The sequence below is a fragment of the Microcaecilia unicolor genome, chromosome 7 (genome assembly GCF_901765095.1).
Source record: "Microcaecilia unicolor chromosome 7, aMicUni1.1, whole genome shotgun sequence".
NCBI classification, from domain to species: Eukaryota; Metazoa; Chordata; class Amphibia; order Gymnophiona; family Siphonopidae; genus Microcaecilia; species Microcaecilia unicolor.
In genome coordinates this window covers 100,823,349-100,838,598 of record NC_044037.1, presented here as the reverse complement: position 1 = coordinate 100,838,598, position 15,250 = coordinate 100,823,349, and the positions used below count along the sequence as shown (strand labels likewise).

General features: G+C 45.0%; 1 protein-coding gene across 2 annotated transcripts in view; it reads left to right on the top strand.

Annotated features, from left to right (window-relative positions):
• PRODH2 (proline dehydrogenase 2) overlaps positions 1-12,211 on the top strand; it is a 34,013-nt gene extending 21,802 nt beyond the window's left edge. Inside the window, exons 6-10 of one of the 2 annotated variants that reach the window (XM_030209740.1) lie at positions 9,954-10,100; positions 10,418-10,584; positions 11,020-11,130; positions 11,266-11,354; positions 11,570-12,211. In XM_030209740.1, coding sequence (XP_030065600.1) covers positions 9,954-10,100; positions 10,418-10,584; positions 11,020-11,130; positions 11,266-11,354; positions 11,570-11,739 — 684 coding nt within the window. In that variant the 3' untranslated portion in view covers positions 11,740-12,211. The remainder of the gene's footprint in view (positions 1-9,953; positions 10,101-10,417; positions 10,585-11,019; positions 11,131-11,265; positions 11,355-11,569) is intronic. The other variant, XM_030209741.1, reaches the window with a different exon arrangement.
• Positions 12,212-15,250: the final 3,039 nt, after the last annotated feature.

Genomic DNA, 15,250 nt, shown 5'->3' with positions numbered 1-15,250 from the left:
GTAGAAGAGGTCGCTGACCTAATCAAGAAACACACAGATACCATCCAAACATTATCTCGGCACCCTCCAGATGCACCTTCCACCTCTCAGAGTTTTCCAGTGGACTAAGGCGGTGACCCTATTACTCTCATAGATGTAGGTTCCTGCCGCCCTCCCGCTCTGCCCAGCAGTGCCAGGGCCAGTGTCCCTGGGCCCACTAACTCCATTTTCAGAAGTCCAGCCAGCACCCCTGGCTCCAGGACAGCATAACCACATTCCAAGTGACCATCCCAGATGGCCTTCCGGGGGAGGGGGGAGGCTGAATTTTTACAATCATGTGGCCCCTTGTAACTCAAATAGTCCATCTCGGTTATGCGCAAAATCCACCAAATTTGCCCACCAAGAGCATTGCCACTCAGCTCTCAGCACAAGCAGGTACTTTCAGAGGAAATCTCTGCACTTCTCCAGGCCAATGCAGTCAAGTCCATGCCAGCAGGGGAAGAAGGGAAGGGATTCTATTCCGGGTACTTCTCTTGTGCCTAAAAAAACAAGGGAGGGTGGATTTCGTCCCATCCTATACCTAAGGGCCCTGAACAAATTCCTGGTCACAGAAAAGTTCAGGATGATTTCTTGGGGCACCCTTCTCCCTGTGATTCAGGCAAATGATTGGGTATGCTTTCTGGACCTAAAGGACTCCTACACCCACATTTCAGTACTTCCCAGTCACAAGAAGTATCTCAGTTTTCGATTAGGGAAACACCACTACCAATGCCATGTACTGCTGTTTGGCCTTCTCCCAATCTAGCGATTGGAGTACATAGGAGCCCTGCTAGATACATTGCAAGCTCAGGCCTTTCTTCCACAAACTAGAGCAGAGACCTTATCAATGCTCACCTCACAGGTCCGTGCAAGCAAGTAGGTCACAGCTCGGCAAATGTTGTGGTTGGTTCATGCCCTTGTCTGGTGGACAGTTTGGAAGAATTTAACTGTGGGACTATCATTCCAAATTCCACCTTCACATCCAACCTGGACTGTGGAGCTCATGTAGATGGGCTTCACACCCAAGGGTCTGCTCAGGAAACAGATTTTCATATCTATCATGTCGAGCTGCAGGCTATTTGGAACTCTCTAAAGGCGGAGATCGGCTGCAAAATCAAATTATTCTCATCCAAACAGACAACCAGATTGCAATGTTTTATATGAACAAACAGGAGGGTACAGGATCCTACCCCTTGTGTCAGGAAGCAGTAGAGATGTGGCAGTGGGTCCTCCTTCCTGGGATGGACCTCCGAGCTATATACCTTCTAGGAAAGGAAAACTGTGTGGCGGACAGACGGAGCAGGGTTTTGCAACTACACGAGTGGTCTCTCAATATGGGTGTAGCCCACAAGATCTTCCAAGAGTGGGCACCCCCCTTGATGGATCTTTTTGTCACATCTCAATAACAAGGTCCCCCAGTTCTGTTCCAGGCTCAGATCACATGGCAAACTTGTTTCAAGTGCCTTTCTCCTGCATTGGGGGAAGGATCCTGTATGTGTATCCTCCAATACCTCTTATAGAGAAAACGTTTGCTGAAACTCAAGCAGGATCCTCATTGTGCCCTACTGGCTGAGACAGATATTTTTCTCTCTTTTTCTGGAGTAAACCTCTGAAGATCTATGAAGACTGGATTGTTTTCTAACCCTTATCAAGTAGAACGAGGGGTTGTCTCTGCATCCCAGCCTCCAATCCCTGGCTCTCACAGCTTGGATGTTGAGAGCGTAGAATTTGAAACCTTGGACTTGCCGGAGGGTGTCTCCTGCATCTTGCTGGCTTCCAGAAAAGACTCCACTAGACGGTATTACACTTTTAAGTGGAGGAGGTTTGCTGTCTGGTATGAGGGCAAGACCTTAGATCCCTTCACTTGTCTGACACAGAAGCTGCTTGAATACCTCTTTCACGTCTCTGAGCCTGGTTTGAAAACCAACTCTGTAAGGGTTCATCTCCATGCGATTAGTGCTTACCATCACCATGTGGGAGGTAAACCCATCTCTGTACAGCCTCTAGTTGTTCGCTTCATGAGAGCTTTGCTTTTGACAAAGCTCCCAAACCTCCAACTGTGTCATGGGATAGCGGCGTTTGAACCACTTGATTCCTGTCATCTGAAGTATTTGACCTGGAAAGTTGTGTTTCTGGTGGCGGTCACTTCAGGCCCTAGTAGCTGACTTACTTTATACTAAATTTCACCACAACAGAGTAGTTCTCCGAATGAACCCTAAGTTTCTTCCTAAGGTAGTGTCATCTTAATCAGTCAATCGTCCTGCCAACATTTTTTCCAAAACCACATGCCCATCCTGGCGAGAGTGTACTGCATACTTTGGACTGCAAACAAGCCTTAGCCTTCTACCTGAAGTGGTATAAAGCCCATAGACAGTCCACCCAGCTTTTTATTTCTTTTGACCCAAACAGGATGAGAGTAGCCATCAGCAAACACACAGTTTCCAATTGACTAGCAGATTGCATTTCCTTTACTCAGGCTGGGCTGACTCTGGAGGGTCATATCAAGGCTCATAATGTCAGAGCCCATTTGAGTTCAGCCTCCATAGAGGAGATTTGCAAAGCTGCAACTTGGTCATCTGTTCACACGTTCACATCTCATTACAGCCTTGAGCAGAATACCCGATGTGACAGTCGGTTCAGTCAGACAGTCCTGCAGAATTTGTTCAAGTTCCTATTGTCCTAGCATTATTTTTGGTGAGCCTGGTAGCTAGGAATTCCCACATGTGAGAATACAATGGCCTGCTTGTCCTCAGAGAAAGCAAGGTTACTTACCTGCGGCAGGTGTTCTGGCCAAATATTCTCACATACCCTCACACTTGTTTGGAGTTGCATTCTGTAGCGTTTTACAATGACTGAGGGACCGAAGTTCATGTTTCGGATGGGAAGGCACCAGCACATGTACAGTGGGATGCTGATAGAAATTTCTACAACTCGCTAGTCAGCATCTGCACCAGGCTCCATCAGATGACATCACCCACATGTGAGAATGTTTGGCCTGTTGCTGTCCTCAGAGAACAACTGCTATAGGTGAGTAATTTTGGGTTTGGGATCTTGTCAGGTATTTGTGACCTGGATTGACCACTGTTGGAAACAGGATACTGGGCTTGATGGACCTTCACTCTGCCCCAGTATGGCAACACTTATGTTCTTATGATCCTGCATTATATTGAGCCTTGTTATACGGGGTCTACAGCGTATATGAAATTTCCCTTACTGTACTTTAACACATTTTCCCAAAAGTTTTGACCACCTATTGTCTATAAAATCATGAACCATAGACCAAAAAGCTGTTCTTACACTTGAAATAGTTGGGAGATTGCAATCATTCCATTTTGTGTCTTTTGACTTGATCGATAGATGCTTCACACAAGATGTTATTTTGCATTTCTTTTTTTTTTTTTTAATTTTTTTATTTATTAAATTTTTTACATTTATATCCACCAACATAAATGTATTGGAAATATCAGAAATTATAATAGCAGTATAATACATTATATCAAACTGATATAATCTTAAAATAAACATTATAATTTGTCCACAATAAGAAGAAATAGATCAAGATACTAAGAAATTTCTACTGAGTAATACAATAACATAGTATAACTATTACAAAGGGAAGGGAAAAACTGATGATCACAGCCGGCTTAAACAGCATTAACTATGGGAGTCTCTACAGGTGACACATCTTTTTCTTTTAATTCAATGAACTCCAATAATTTCTTGGGTGTAAAAAACACAAAATTTACTTTTGCAAAGGAGACATAACATTTACAAGGAAATTTTAGAATGAATGTTCCACCTAGTTTAAGAACTCTTGATTTATACATCAAGAATTCTTTTCTCCTTTTTTGTGTGTTTCGCGCCATATCAGGAAAAACCTGTATCTTTTGTCCCAAGAAAGAATCATTAATATGGCAAAAGTATGAGCGAAGAATATTGTTTCTATCAGGTTCAAGAGCGAAGGTGACTAGTAATGTTGTTCTTTCAGTTATTAATTCAAGAGAGCTCTCCAAGAATTCTGTCACATTTAGGTCAGAACTAGGAGCAGGCTGAGGTTGTTCTTTAGGCACCTTAATTGTCCCAGTTATGTACTGGGCCATCCTTATGGGGAGATATCCCTCAACGGGTATTCCCAGTACATCACAAAAATATTTCTTAAGCATATCCAAAGAGGAAATAAGAGGTGACTTAAGGAAATTCAGGAACCTTAAATTGTTCCTGCGTCCATTATTTTCCAAATATTCCAATTTTCTTTCTTGGATTTCTCTTTCTTTAATCAGAGTCGTGGTTAAGTTTTTTAGTTCTTCAATTTCTCCTGACATTTTAATAATTTTCACGTTCTGTTCTTGAGTTTGTTCAAATAAACCCTTATTAGACTTTTTTATCTCAAGTATTTCACCTTTAACTGAGGCATTCATTATAATAAGGTACTATTCACACCTTGTATGGTGTCCCATAGTGTGTCTAACGACACCACTGAAGGTCTTACAATTCCTCCGGTACTCACTGCTACGATCTCCCGGGTTGATGGAACAATATCCAGCATAGATGTTTCCTTTCCCGGGGTCGAAGTGCCCATAGGTCCTCCTTCCACAGCCAACACCGGGTTTTCATCCTCGGGAAGCCGTGACCCCATGGTCAGCAAATCGTCTCCGGGTCACGGAGGAGCAGTGTGAGAAGGAGGGCTCAACGACACTCCTTCTATGCTGCACTCAAGGCCCAAAATGGCTGAGTCCGCCGAAGTGGGCGCCCGCTCTCCAAGGGCTCGAACACCAAAGTTCTCCATAGTCGTCTGGCGAGAGGTGGGTAACGGAGGCGGTACCGCGGAGGAAGGAACCGCCGTCTTCCCCTTTCTCTTACCCATCGTGAAGTCGGGTAAGTGAACCTCTCACAGAAGCAATGTTGATTCTCGGGAGCTACTGAGCCGCACAACCGTTCACGTTGCCATCTTGATCCACCTTGCATTTCTTTTTGAGTCTTGCATCTACAGTTATTACATTGCCCTCTTCAAGAACCCTAATTGGAGCATCCAAGTTACTCTGTCCCTTAATTTAAACAACAGAGTAGTTTGTATTAAATCTACTGTTAAGAAATGTATACCAAGATAAGTTATCATTCCCCCCTATCTGTTGCATTGCTTGTTCTAAAGAGTTGCCTCTTATTGTAACCAGTCTTGCATTTACCAATGTCTGGGTACAGAGGACAATTTTCAAAAGGGATTTAGGTTCTTAAAGATCTCTGGGTTTTAAAAACTGTTAGCCCCCACATATAAAGCTAGATTCATTAAATGGTGCCTAAAGATAGGCGCTAAGCACAAACTATAAAAGCAGTTCTGTGCCTACCTACTGGCATTTAGATGAATAAATACAAGTATTGTATAAAATCGTGCCTAAATACTGGGCATGCCCCTCCCATGGCCATATCCCATTAGCAGATGCTCGCTGTTTATAGAATAGGGGCATAGATGGGCAGACTGGATGGACCGTGCAGGTCTTTTTCTGCCGTCATCTACTATGTTACTATATACACGTAACTCCTAATTAGTGCCGATTAATGCTTAAGGCCAATCTCTATATAATAATTGGTAACTGCCTCCCTGGATGGCTGGCTGGGTTCATAACAGCATGCGCCGCCAGCGTTCCCTTCCCTCTCAGTGTCCTACCCTCGCGTAAAGACAAAATGACATCAGAGGAGGGCGGGACACTGAGAGGGAAGGGAAGGCTGGAGGCGACGCAAGAAGAGCCTGCCGCCGCTGCGACCTCAGGTAACATGAATGGCTTAAAGGCAGGGTGGCAGGAAGGAGAAAAGGGCAGTGGAGAGGAGGGGAGAATGTCTGCACATGGATGGGAGGGGAGAATAGAAGAGCGGAGAGTCACTGACCATGGATGGGAGGGGAGGGGAGAATCTCTGGACATGGATGGGATGGGAGGGCAGAGGAGAATCGATGGACATGGAGGGGAGGGGAGGGGAGAATTGCGGGACATGGAGGGGAGGGCAGGGCAGAGGAGAACAGCTGGACCTGGATTGGATGGGAGTGGAGGGCAGGGCAGAGTAGAATCGCTGGACATGGAGGGGACAGCAGGGGAGAGAGGAGAAATCGCTTAGACGAGTTTCCTAGGGCCCGTTTCATTATTCACAAAACGGGCTTTGTTGCTTGTTATTGATAATTATCACCAATTAAGCCAATTAGTTTATGCACGCAAAGGACCCTATTGTATAATCTCATGCCCAATTGCACGTCTAAATTTGGGAGTCATTTATAGAACCAGGGGGATAGTGTGCTGGAAAATACCCTGTTTCCCCGAAAATAAGACATCCCCTGAAAATAAGACCTAGTAGAGGTTTTGCTGAATTGCTAAATATAAGGCCTTCCCCGAAAGTAAGACCTAGCAAAGTTTTTGTTTGGCCCCGATGGGACATGGACACAGAAATCTTAATTTTTTTTGCTGCAACCCAAAGACAAAATAACATTAAAGAAATGCAAGAAACAAGACTGAGTTGGAAAATCTATCGTCCAGCGGACTCCTACCATCCTCCTTCACGCTTTTGTGAAGATCAACTACCGGTAAGTGAGCCCGGAAAGAAAAGAAACATCCCCCTTGCAGAAATAATAAAAGAAAAGAAAATGAGTAACCGAGCCCTTTCGGCGCTGCTCCATTGCCCAAGGGCTAAGTCAGACTAGAAGGATGGAAAGTGTTGCGAATGTACAGGAGGAGTGCATAAAGCACCACCAACGGGGAATGGAGCTACCATAGAATTTTTTTTTTTAACGTTTGTATTACGATAGGGATGATCCTGCGCCATAAGCCCTCTCACAACCTCCCGAGACCCCCAGCCAGAGCAGCCCGGCCCCACATTCCATTACCTTTCCTAGTGCATACCCCTCCTCCATTCCCAGCCCGGCCAGGGCGGCTCTGCTTCGCTCGAGTCCTGCGGTCACTGTGGGCAGATAGGCGAGCCACTGCCTACTCCTGTAGGATACCGCCCCCCACTTCAATACTGTTCCCGACTACCACAGTCCCCCTACTACTCCCGAATAAGACATCCCCTGAAAATAAGACCTAGCACATCTTTGGGAGCAAAAATTAATATAAGGCACTGTCTTATTTTCGGGGAAACACGGTACTACCTTGAGTCTTATAAGCAGATATGGTTAGATTCTGTGCAAAGGTTTTAGGACAGATTTATAAGATCCTGTGACATTTATGTGGCAAATTTTGTAGCAATATTTACATCACTGATTATGCACAAATCCAATTGTTGATAACCTTTCACATTTAATTATTAAACAATTTCCCATGTACATTAAAACTATTTGTCAAGTAAAGAGCTGTATTGTGTTACAAATTTTAAAATGTCCACTTTGTCCTGACCATTTTGTTTTTATTTTCATGGTCATGCTCTTCTCTTCATTCTGAATATCAAAATTTGCTTGCACTTTTTTCCATGGAGATAAAAACAGAGAAAAATATGGGCAGATAAAGACCATATGGCCTATCCAGTCTCCCTATCTTGAATTCAGATACTGTTTTCCAGTGGCGTACCAAGGGGGGGGGGCAGTCGGGGCGGTCCGCCCCGGGTGCACAGGAAGTAACCTGTTCCGGGGCAGAGGGAGCATGGAAACGAACGACGCTGACCGGTGCACGGCACCCCCCCAGTGGCGTGCACCTGGGGGTGGGGGGTGTCCTTTCGCCGGGGTGGGATCACGCTGCACGGGGGGGGGGGGGGGTGGCGGGCCACATCGGCGATCCGCCCCGGGTGTCAGCGCCCCTAGGAACGCCACTGCTGTTTTCATCTCCACCACTTCCACCGGGAGGCCGTTCCACAAATTCACCACCCTTTCCATGAAGAAGTATTTTCTCAAGTTAATTCTGAGTCTATCCCCTTTCACCTTCATCCTATGTCCCCTCATTTCAAAGCTTCCTTTCAACTGAAAGAGACTTGCCTCCTGTGCATTTATGCTGCATAGGTAATTAAAAGTTTCTATCATATGTTCCCTCTTGTGGTACTGTTCCTTGCGGTTGCCTGCAGAAAACGGCTGCAATGACTTCTCATGGCAGTTTTGCAGTACTACACAAGTACTAATACTGTTCTTACTTCAACCCATCAAGCCATTTTCACCATTTCTGTTAAAACAAGTACTTTCTCCTCAAGTTTCCATCACTGTCTGCTAGCTGGTGATGTTTCCATCCCTAGCCACAGGCTTCTCCCAGTCAGCTGATTTTGTGTTATGCCTCCTATATCCTGCACTCAACACTTTTTTTTTAAACTGGTATTCTTTTTTTTTAATTTTTTTTTATTTATAACCATTTAAATTTTTACAAGCGATAAAACAACTTGCTGAAAATACAGAGAAAGTAATATATAGGAATTATTTCAGTCACGTAATTCTATTCTCTTCCTTAGACCACTAAATGGGGAGAGTGAAACAAGATAAGGAGATCAATTCAACAGTAAACAGAAAAAAAAAACATGGTATTAACCTGATTATCCCCAGATATTACTCGTCTAATTCATTATTCCACATTGATCATCTGGTTGGCTTCTTCAAGGCCAATACGGTGTATAGTCGAATCATTTAACTGAAAACATACTTATTGTCCAATATTAGTTAGAAATAATACATCTGATTACATTCTTTCTCTTTTAAAAACCAGAAGTTATTTAACAATACATATACTTAAGTCTCTAATTCAAATCCCACTGATTAAAGTAATCCCAGTTTTCACAGGCTTCACTCCTTTTAAAGTAATAATTTGAGGAAATATTTCTGAGGAAAACTTTAGGAGTCATACCCGGAACTCTGGGAAAAACAATAATCTCCGATATTAATCATCTATAATAATATTCATTTTATTATTCAAAGTTTCTGGTCTATTATCATTTTCAAAATCATAACCACTTCTTGCTCGTGTAGAATCATTTGTTATATCAATTTTTTACTCTCAAAGGGTTCAGTTGAATTGTCCATGTAACTCTCTAATAAAATTATATCTGAAGCAAAATTATTTACTGCCACCGTTAGGTCCCGAAGCGCCTTCCAGATGGTATTCAATGTAACCTCCACGGGAGTCAAAAACTCCAAGTTGATTTCTCTTAGGTGTTTAGGAGTGGTTCCGCCGATTCGGGTTCTGCTGTAAACGTCCTCAGTTTCAGCATATGCCTCTAACTCGCTCCTCCACTCCTTTGGACATGGTGGTTGAATAATTCGGGGGCGATGGAGTTGTTTTTTTCCAGGTCCAAGAGTGTCGACGCTCGTTCGCCGGCGCTAATCAAAGGACTCGCCAACCCTTTCATCTGTGGGCAGTTCGTCACGCAGCGGTCCCGCACTTGCTGCTCAGGGGACAAAACACTGGCCATCGGCGGCTGCCCGCCAGTTGTCCACTTCCTCTCAGTTAAGGTAACTGCAATTGCAGAGAGGAAATTTACGTAAAGACGAAACTTCAGGTCGCCATCTTACCACTCTCCCAGTTTGGGGCACTCTTTGTCTGGTTTCTCCTCAGAGGCCTGTCTGATATATGTAACCCTTCAACATAGCCCTCTGAGCCATTGAAACACAGAAGCCCCTCCACCACTACAAGGTGGTGTCCCTTCGGAGGGGTAACTGGTATTCTATATGTTCAATCAAGAGCCAATGTCTTCATAAGGATGAGAAATAAGTAGTAGTAAAACATACAAAAGCATCAACTACTGAGAAAAAAATGTCAGACCATGCTAAAGGCATCAGCCATTACAGAGTTAGTGGTATTAGATTACTTGAAATGCATTAACCAATAGAAAATGATAATCAGTAGACTACAAAAAGGCATGAATAAATTAAAAGGGAGTACAAGATCAAGCTAAGGTATTAAGACAACAAAGAATGAATATTACTGGATCCTGTTGAAGGCATCAGCCATAGGAATTATTGGTGTAATCTTTTATTACTTCCACAGTATGCCAAAGACCATGGAGTACGTGTTTTGGTGGATGCGGAGTATACATACATGAACCCTGCACTGACATTGGTTACTATGGCTATGATGGCACAATGCAATCAGATAGAGCCTTGGATTTGGAACACCTACCAGTGCTACCTTAAGGTGACCGCTGTCTCAACTATGGGGAAGGAGGCTTAGACCCAAGATAGCCTTAGACTGGATGTGACTGGGGAATGAGGATGCTATATACTGCTGAGACTGGGTTGCCCAAGCGCATCTGTTTGTTTAAGTTCTCATTATATTGGGACTTGCGGCTAAATCCTTTTTCTGTAGGTTACTTGGGTTTTGGGGTCCACATGTTGGCATTAGGGCAGATGTATGACCCTATCGTTTTGAGTACCTGAGATTGGAACAAGCAGATAGATCTTTTGCTTTATGGTTTCTCATACCTTTAACTCCAGATGCTTTGCATTGCACAGGAATCATATGACCTCCTCTGCCGAGATGTGGCATTGGCTGACCGGTTGGGCATTTGTTTTGGTGTGAAGCTTGTTCGTGGGGCATACATGGATAAGGAACGAAAACTGGCAAAGGAGAAAGGCTATGAGGACCCCATCAACCGAGACTGGGAGACAACAAATCAGAGGTGCAGACTATGGATGGAAAAGTAGCTGCTAATAGTGATCAGTCCAAAGAAAGGGAGAAGCAGGACAATAAGAACGGTCTCTTAAAAGCAACTAGAGATGTAGGGCTTCTGGCCCATAGTTATCTAGCAATCCTTTAGTGCTATGTGCTGAGCTGCTGGAGTTTGATGATTATTATTGGAGATTCTGGATTTAGGTAGGGATTTCTGGGGGTTTAGGTTTAGTGCAATTTTATTGGTCGTGCCTGACCTCTTTACTGAGGACAAAAGAGGGTTTTTTTCTTTAGCCATAGCATGGGACTGAGAATGCACACTTTCTTGCTCTTCCTTAGAGCAAAAGACAGACATTTGATTTGCATTATATACTCAAGAGATTCCTATCTGTCCTCTAGATCATTACACATTATAGACTCAGAGGTTACTAATCTGTCTCTGCAGCTATCAGCGTTCCCTGGACATGATGCTGGAACTTATTGGGAAACATGGGAACTGTTACAATATAATTGTGGCAAGTCACAATGAAGAGTCTGTGCTTCATGCAGTGCAGAGGTGAGAGGGGGGAGACCATAATTACTATATGATGGGAGGGATGCAAAGAGGAGATTTATGGAGAATAAAAAAGGTTGAAATCTAACTGAAGTAGCATAGAAAATCCCAGTTTGACTTATCTCCTTCCCATTGCAGAATGCGTGAGCTGAATATTCCCCAGGACGGAGGTGCTGTATGCTTTGGGCAGCTGCTGGGCATGTGCGACCAAGTCTCCCTCACCTTGGGTACAGAAGCATTCTACATACCTTCCTCTCTTTTCCCACTGCAGAAGCTGATTCTGTTTTGAAAGATCTGCAATTCATCCATTTTAGTCCTCTCCTGAACACTTTCATCATTCCTCCTACTTATATCCATTCTCTTAGAATTTTCCCCCTCTCTGTCATCTCTTCCATCAGTGCATGTGAAATGGTCATCTTGTTTCCTCCTCTTGTCTCTACAGGTCAAGCCGGATATGCAATCTACAAATCCATCCCATATGGCTCTGTGGATGATGTTGTACCATACTTGGTCCGCAGGGCTCAGGAGAATCAAACAGTACTGCAGGGAATCCGCAAGGAGAGAGATCTTCTACGGAAGGAGCTGAAGCACAGAGTCTTCCGAAGGAACTAGGGGCTGAAGAGTTACTCTAGCAGTTTCCTCTTACCTTGCAGACTGGTCACCTTCCCCAGTCCTTTCTCTAAGCATCTAAATCCTATTAAATCCTACTGCTTAGCTATGCTCTCCTATTATTCCAGCCCTTTCCTCGGCCCCTGCTCCCTGGACATGCTTGCTTCTCCATAGTCTATGATCTCCTTTCTCATCCTTTCTTTAGAAGAAGCTCTTCAGTGACACTCTCCTCATCCTCCTCTTTCTCATTCCTCCTTCAGACCCTGCTGCTTAGCCTTGTCCCCTCTCCTTAGCATCTGCTCTCTGGTAATTCTCTTCTATCAATCACAACTGGCATGTTTTCACTATAGGTGCCAGTCAAGAATGCAATATCATCTCTGTACAAAACTTTTAAGACATAAGTAAAAGACAAAAACACTTAAAAGATTTTTTACACAATATGTATTGGTAAAGATAAATACAATATCTAAAACAATGCTTCTTTAAATTAATTTTAATTTTCTTAAACCTCTCCTTCCATTGCCTTTTTACAGGTCTCTTCAATCGTCCTTTAGCTGAGATAAAGAAAACACAGTATGGTCTCCTATTTATTTAAAACTTTACTCACTTTGATGTAATAGAAACTTTTGTTTCAAATGGACTGGTGAAAGTGGGGGGAACTTTAGATATCCAATTAATCAGAAGTGCTTTTCATGCCACAAATCAGAGAAATTCTACCAAGGCATTGCTTGCTGTAGTTATGCATCTTTCTTCCCTATGCTTCCTCTACTCCCAGTATGCAATAGCAGGAGTCAACTCTTACCTTCAATTGTGTCCATACCAGACCAGTCCAGAATGTCTAGTGACCAGCGGATGGAGACAGAAACAAAGTAGGTCTGAGTGATTCATCCTTAAAGGGCACCGTGCAGCCTTAGAATGTTCAGTACTTCTCTGTCTCCAGCAGATGGGATAGACAGACTGTGCAGCTCCTGGCCTGTTTCTGAGAAGCTCCTGACCCACTAGAAGAACTGTTGTGTCAGTAGAGCAGAGGAATTCCTCATTTGAGAATTATGCTCCATTAAAAAAAAAAAAGTAAAGTGGTCTTGAAGCTGGTTTTGTTACTGATGTTCCATGGTTAGCTGGAGAACTTATACAAGTTCAGTAAGGGATGGCTTTAATTAGTTTTCATATCTAAATTTATGTACATTTGGATAAACATTTTTGTAAGAGAGCTGAGGGGATAACTTGGAGAAGTCAGTCCCTCGCTCCCCCCCCCCCCCCACCCCACTACATATACGCCTCTCACAACTGAATTTCTTTCTGCAATAGTTCTACACCGGGTGAGAAATTGCTTCCACATTGTGTTTGGGGAAATCCTTTTGCTGTGACTAGTCCGAAGGGTGCTTGGGTCCCAAGCCTCAAATTGATGCTGCAGTGTACTACAGTGCTTGGGGTGAACTGGCCAAAGACTGGGCTGCTTATGTAGGGCGCTCGCTGAGAGACTAATCCTTCTTCTTTTTTTTGCTGTGTGGGAAGGACATGGTAAACCACAATATATTAATAAGAGTACTAGATAAGTTCGGGATTGGTGGCAACATACTTAGCTGGATCAAGGGTAGAACATACCAAGTAAAATCAAACTGAAACATATATCATCACCATGGAAAGCAGACTGCGGAGTACTACAAGGATCACTTGAAGAGAAGAGAACACAGCTTAGCCTTAGAGGCCGCGTCCGCGACCCAACCGCGTAACCAGAGGGCCCTACGTGCCCCCACTACCATAGCCATATTTTTTGCCGAAGCACGCAATAAATCATAAAGAGCATCCGACAAAAAGGACGATCCCATTTCCAGCTTGGCTAACTCCTGGACCCCCGAGGAACCAACCTCCACCGAATCATCCAGAAGTTTCTCGGCCCAGCGAAAACCCGCCTGAGCTACCAGGCCCCCACACACCGAGGCCTGCAAGGCTAGAGCTGACAGATCGAAAGTACGCTTGAGAAATGATTCTAGCCTCCTATCCTGGGGGTCACGGAGAGCGGTACCTCTATCTACCGGGATTGCCGTAACCTTAGTAACTGCCGTCACCACGGCATCCACTGTGGGAGCCTTAAAGGAATCCCTATCCTCCTGCGGAAGAGGATAAAGCCTCGCCATGGCTTTCGCGATTTTACATGGCGCATCCGGAGCATTCCACTCCTGAAAAACCATATCCCGGAGATCCGTGTTCATGGGGAAGGACCGGGCTTTCCGCTGGATACCTTTAACTAAGGGATCCACCTGTCTAGCCTCCCCCATGGCCACCTCTGGCTGATCAAACTTAAGGGTGGCCGACACCTGATCTATAAGCTCCGACAGCTCATCCCTGTGGAAAATATGAACCACCGAGGGATCCTCCCCAGGAATCAAGCACCCCGCATCCTGCGAGCCTTCAAACCCCTCTGGGTCCCCAAGCTCACTAAGCGCCAAGTCAGAACCACCCGGAGAAAAGAACTCCCCGTCATCTGACCAATCCACCCGTGGTCTTTTTGCTAGCGAGGTACTAGCCCCCTCCTCCAATTGGGGGGTCCCGTCCTCCATGCCTGATAGAGGGTCCACACAAACTCAGGGGGAAAGCCAACCCCTCCAGGAGCCTCCGACGGGCCTTTTGCAACCAAAACGAGGGAAGTGGGCCCAAAAACCGCTGAATCCGCAGCGTGCGCCGCCGACAAAATGGCGGACGTTCCCGCCAAAACCGGAGCCATCGCTGATGTCCCAAGTGGCGTCCCCACTGCCCCAGCAACTCCCGAAACTGCCGGGACCTCCGCAGTTAACTCGGGGGGAGCCGCCGCCACCGTCGCCTGCTTTGGTTTGCCACAAAGACGACACTGCGCTCCCGGGGATTCAACACCGCGGCGCGCGCACACGCGACACCGGAGCAGTTTGCCCGCCATCTAAACACGAGGGCAAAAACCACTGTTGCGCGAAACGGCCCCAAAATCTCTCACACACTCAACACACTCGCGCTGCTCTCACGCTCTAACAAAGAACTGAAACTCCGTTTGTTCTGAGCAGGAGAAAAATTCACTGTTGCTCTTAAAGAAACAGGAACATAAATTGGCAGCTGAGAATTGTGAGGCACTCAAGGCTACAGTACTAGGAAAGCAGCCGAGGCACAAAGCTGCCAGGATCTCAAAACAGAGAGCAGCACAGGGGGAGGGACCCAAATTAGGTGTGACACCCCAGGGGGAAAACACTGGGCCCCACCGGACCCAGGGCCCCGAAGCACTTAATTATTAATATGATTTTTTTTTTAACACACGTACAGGGTAAGCCAAGAAAAGAAAATGGTCAGGAAACCAACAAGTCCCCGTGACCTAGTATCCAAACTACCTCACCAGACTATTGAAGACTGCACAGGCTGTCCTTCTACCTCTGCTGAGACTGAGAAAATACTGGCTAGTGGATGTACTGCACAGGTTATATATACAGTATTCAAAAGCTCAGTGTTTCTCAGTCTCCCTCTGCTGGTAGGAGGACATAACCCACGCGTC